The sequence below is a fragment of the Corvus kubaryi genome, unplaced genomic scaffold, assembly GCF_017639235.1.
Source record: "Corvus kubaryi isolate FWS band 111438036 unplaced genomic scaffold, C.kubaryi_AGA036_p1.0 36483, whole genome shotgun sequence".
Taxonomy (NCBI): Eukaryota; Metazoa; Chordata; class Aves; order Passeriformes; family Corvidae; genus Corvus; species Corvus kubaryi.
The window spans coordinates 6,234-11,252 of record NW_024580879.1 but is presented as its reverse complement, the minus strand read 5'-3'; the positions used below and the strand labels follow the sequence as shown (position 1 = coordinate 11,252).

At 65.5% G+C, this 5,019-nt stretch overlaps 1 protein-coding gene across 2 annotated transcripts in view; it reads right to left on the bottom strand.

Annotated features, from left to right (window-relative positions):
• Positions 1-300: 300 nt before the first annotated feature.
• The window catches only part of LOC121660544 (patatin-like phospholipase domain-containing protein 6), a 6,261-nt gene continuing 1,542 nt past the window's right edge, over positions 301-5,019 (bottom strand). For both annotated transcript variants that reach the window (XM_042019924.1, XM_042019925.1), the window contains exons 4-14: positions 4,441-4,516; positions 4,276-4,358; positions 4,092-4,192; positions 3,304-3,456; positions 2,058-2,217; positions 1,499-1,579; positions 1,117-1,245; positions 956-1,036; positions 748-856; positions 566-652; positions 301-482 (exon numbers count right to left, since the gene is read on the bottom strand). In XM_042019924.1, the coding sequence (XP_041875858.1) occupies positions 316-482; positions 566-652; positions 748-856; positions 956-1,036; positions 1,117-1,245; positions 1,499-1,579; positions 2,058-2,217; positions 3,304-3,456; positions 4,092-4,192; positions 4,276-4,358; positions 4,441-4,516 (1,227 nt within the window). In that variant the 3' untranslated portion in view covers positions 301-315. The remainder of the gene's footprint in view (positions 483-565; positions 653-747; positions 857-955; positions 1,037-1,116; positions 1,246-1,498; positions 1,580-2,057; positions 2,218-3,303; positions 3,457-4,091; positions 4,193-4,275; positions 4,359-4,440; positions 4,517-5,019) is intronic.

Sequence of the window (5,019 nt, the reverse complement as noted above, 5' to 3'; positions counted from 1 at the left end):
GGTGGGATTTGGGTGGGATTTGGGGTGGGATTCAGGGGGGATTTGGGGTGGGACTCAGGGGTGGATTCAGGGTGGGATCCGGGGGGGGATTTGGGGTGGGATTCAGGGGTGGACTCAGGGGTGGATTCAGGGTGGGATGTGGGGTGGGATTCAGGGGTGGATTCAGGGTGGAACTCAGGGGTGGATTCAGGGTGGGATGTGGGGTGGGATTCAGGGGTGGATTCAGGGTGGATTCAGGGTGGAACTCAGGGTGGAACTCAGGGGTGAATTCAGGGTGGGATTTGGGGGGATTTGGGGTGGGATTCAGGGGTGGATTCAGGGTGGATTCAGGAGTGGATTCAGGGTGGGATTTGGGGTAGGATTCCAGGGCAGACCCGGCCGTACCTGCCCGAAGGCGCCGGAGCTGTCCTCCTGCAGCGACACCGAGATGCGGCCGCGCTCGTAGGCCATGTCGAAATCCGAGCGGGGACCCTTCTGGATGCCTGGCAGGGGTCACAGGAGGGGAGGGGGTCACAAAACGGGGACAAAGCCACCCCTGGGTGACGGCCACACCCCCGGAACCCACCCGAGATATCCACGGGCATGGAGATGCAGCGGCTCAGCGGCGGCGGCACCGCCGGGGTCTCCAGGCCGGCGGCTTTCATCAGCTCGGCTGCGGGATGAGACCACCCCAAAACTGAGTAGGAAGCAGCAGAGACCCCAAAAATGATTGGGGTGGAGGGTCTCGGGACCCCGTGGGTGTCTCACCCGTGTCCCGGCCCTCGTCGGTGCCGCCCAGGCCGCGCTTGCCGTGCCGGACGGGGCTGGTGCGGGCGGCGTGGCCGGGCTGCGGGAAGAGCCGCAGGGGCTGCATGTCCTGGAGGTTTGGGGACAGAGAGACATCAGAGCGGCTGGGGGGACACCAGAGGGCTCCAGAGCCAGCCCAGGACCCGTCCGAATTCCGACCCGAACTCACGTGGCTGAAGAGCTCGTTGGTCAGCCCCAGGTAGTTGTGCAAGGCCAGGAAGGTGACGCGCTGCAGCCGCACCATGATGATCTGCGGAAGGACACCGAGCCACCGTCGGTCCCCTGTCACCCCCAGGGACATCCCGGGGGTCCCCCAGACCCCGAACTCACCTGCACCACCCTCACCAGGCTCTCGGGGTACTTCTCAAAGACGGCCGAGAAGGCCTCGACCGGCAGGCGCAGCACCGTGGAGTCCTCGGCCGCGCGGGCGCAGACCGTCCGGTACGGCCGCTGGTGGCCCTGGGGGCAGCCTGGGGGTCAGGGGGGCACAGCGGGGCCGTCCTGGCCACGGACGGGGCTTGGGGGCAGCTGGGGACTGGTGAAGGGGTTTGGGGTGGTCGTGGTTGGGCTGGAGGAGTTTGGGGAGAGTCACGGTTGGGGTCAGGACGGCCATGGTTGGGTTGGAGGGGCTTGGGGACAGCCTGGGGGGGCTTGGGGACAGCCTGGGGGGCTTTGGGGACAGCCTGGGGGGGCTTGGGGACACCGGCAGTACCGTGATGACGTCCAGGATGCTGAGCAGGCTGTGGACGCTGTCCCCAGGAAACACCTCCTTCATCACCGTCTCCTTCCCGTCCTGCCAGGACACGCCCCGCGTCACCCCTGCTGTCCCCTGGTGTCCCCCATGTGTCCTGAGACATCTCCAGGTGTCCCCTGTGTGTCCCTGAGATGTCCCTGCGTGTTCCTGGCTGCTCCCGGATATCCCCCGGATGTCCCCACGTGTCCCCTGGTGTCCCCTGGGTGTCCTTGCGGTGCCCCTGGTGTCCCTCACGTGTCCTGAAACATCTTCAGGTGTCCCCTGTGTGTCCCTGAAGTGTCCCCCAGATGTCCCCAGGTGTCCCTGGCTGTCTCACGAGTGTCCCTGGTGTCCCCCAGGTGTCCCAGGGTGTCCCCACATATCCCTGGGTTGACCCCCAGGTGTCTCCAGGTGTTCCCCCAGCTGTCCCTCCGCTGTCCCAGGGTGTTCCTGGAGTCCCCCAGATACCCTTCAGCATCCCCAAATATCCCCCTGATGACCCCTGGCTGTCCCCAGGTGTCCCCAGGTGTCCCCTGACCGTCTCGGTGAGCAGCAGCTCCAGTTTCCCCTCCTGCAGGACGTAGATGCTGGTGTCGGGCTGGCCCGGCCGGAACACGTCCTCGCCCTGCTGGCACTGCTGGAACACCATGTGCTTGCACAGCTCCAGGAACAGCGGCTTCTCAAAGTGCCCCAGCACCCTGCGGGGACACCGTGGGGACAGCGGCGTCACTGTGGGGACAGCGGGGACAGCGGGGGACAGAGGGGACAGAGGGGGACAGAGGGGACAGCGGGGACAGCGGGGACAGCGGGGACAGCGGGGACAGCGGGGACAGAGGGGACAGAGGGGGACAGCGGGGGACAGCGGGGGACAGCGGGGACAGCCGGAGCTGCCCCAGACAGAGGGATGCAGGGATCCACTCGGAGGAGCTGTCCGAGGGTGGAGCTCGGTCCCTGCGGTCAAGTCCTGACCCTCAGAGCCTGATCCTGAGCCCTGCGGTGGACGCTGACCCCATAAACGGATCCTGAGCCCACGGATGGATCCTCACCCCATAAATGGATCCTCCCCCCATAAACAGATCCTAAGCCTATGGATCCTCATCCCATAAACGGATCCTGAGCCCACGGATGGATCCTCACCCCACAAACAGATCCTAAGCCTATGGATCCTCATCCCATAAACGGATCCTGAGCCCATGGATGGATCCTCACCCCATAAATTAATCCTGAGCCCGTGGATGGATCCTATAAACAGATCCTGAACCTATGGATCCTCATCCCATAAACGGATCCTGAGCCCATGGATGGATCCTGAGCCTGTGGATGAATCCTCATCCCATAAATGGATCCTGAGCCTATGGATCCTCATCCCATAAAAGGATCCTCATCCCATAAACGGATCCTGAGCCTGTGGATGGATCCTGAGCCCATGGATGGATCCTCATCCCATAAACAGATCCTGAGCCCGTGGATGGATCTTCATCCTATAAACAGATCCTGAACCTATGGATCCTCATCCCATAAATGGATCCCGAGCCTATGGATGGATCCTCATCCCATAAATGGATCCTCATCCCATAAACGGATCCTGAGCCCGTGGATGGATCCTGAGCCCGCAGACAATCCCAGTCTCAGGGATGAATCCTGATCCCAAAGACAGATCCTCATCCCAAAGCCAGATCCCGACCCCTCCCTGCAGGACCCTCACCCTAAACCCGCCGTGGCTGGATCCCCATCTCAGGGATAGATCCCGATTCCAGGGGGGATCCCGACCCCAGGCCGCTCACCGGACGTTCTTGAGCATGTAGAGCACCTCGGAGGGCAGGTGCGAGCTGGCCACGTCGAACTCGGTCAGGTCGGCCTCCAGCACCGAGGGCGGCGGCTCCTTCAGCTGCAGCGTGGGCGGCTCCTTCTGGATGCGCAGGAAGCTGGCCGAGACCCTGGGGACAGCGTGGGGACAGCGTGGGGACGGCTGTGTACCCGTGGGGACAGCGTGGGGACAGCGTGGGGACAGCGTGGGGACGGCTGTGTACCCATGGGGACAGCATGGGGACAGCGTGGGGACAGCTGTGTACCCATGGGGACAGCGTGGGGACAGCGTGGGGACGGCTGTGTACCCGTGGGGACAGCGTGGGGACAGCGTGGGGACAGCGTGGGGACGGCTGTGTACCCATGGGGACAGCGTGGGGACAGCGTGGGGACGGCTGTGTACCTGTGGGGACAGCAGGGACACCACAGGGAAGACTGTGTACCCATGGGGACAGCGTGGGGACACCACAGGGACGGCCATGTACCCGTGGGGACAGCAGGGACACGGCAGGGAAGGCTGTGTCCCCATGGGGACACCGCAGGGACACCACGGCGATGGCCATGTACCCGTGGGGACAGCAGGGACACCGCGAGGACACAGGGACCCGCCCCGGGTGCTCGCACAGCTGCAGGAACAGCAGCTCCTCAGAGCACCCCAGCACCCTGCGGGGACAGCAGTGCCCCGGGGGGACAGCGGGGACACCGCGGGGACACCGCGGGGACCACCGGCCGCAGCCACGCCACGGCCACCGCAGCGTCCGCTCACTTCTTGGCGATGCTCAGCACCTTCAGCTTCTTGCGGCTGCGCGGCCGCGCGGCGCCGCTGGACACGCTGGCGTCCACCAGGGACGACGTGGACTGGGACACCTGGGGGTGGGGACGGGGCGCCGCGGTGTCACCCGGGGGTGGCGGTGGCCCGGCGCCGGCCCCGCTGCCGCCCCGAGGGTCACCTTACGCATGATCTTGCGGCTGTAGAACAGGACCTTGTCCCGCTTGCGGAAGCGATACCGGGGCGGCTCCTGCGTGGGGACCTCTGGGGACAGCGAGGGGACGGCGTCAGCGCGCCGCGGCACCGCCACCGCCGCCCCCAGGGCCACCGCGGGGCCGGCACTCACTCCTGCGGCGCAGCCACCAGCCCAGCGCGGCGACGGCCATGATGGCCACGGCGAGGCCCAGGACGGTCCAGAGCACCTGCGGAGGGACGGCGGGAGGTGACCGACGGCGTGGGGGGACAGGAGGGGCTCGGGGACAAGGACACATCCCCAGGGGATGAGGCTGTGTCCCCTCAGCGGTGCTGAGCCGCAGTGGGGGCATGGGGACACTGGGGATACTGGGGGCACTGGGGACACGGGGACACTGAGGACATGAACACTGGGGATACTGGGGACAGGGGGACACGGGGACACTGGGAAACTGTCCCTAGGGACACTGGGGACATGGGGACACTGGGACACCATCCCTAGGGACACAGGGACATGGGGACACCATCCCTAGGGACACTGGGGATACTGGGGACACTGTCCCTGGGGACACTGCAGACATGGGGACACTGGGGATACTGGGGACACTGTTCCTGGGGACAATGGGGACATGAGGACACTGGGACACCATCCCTAGGGACACAGGAACATGGGGACACTGTCCCTGGGGACACTGGGGATACTGGGGACACTGTTCCTGGGGACACTGGGGAC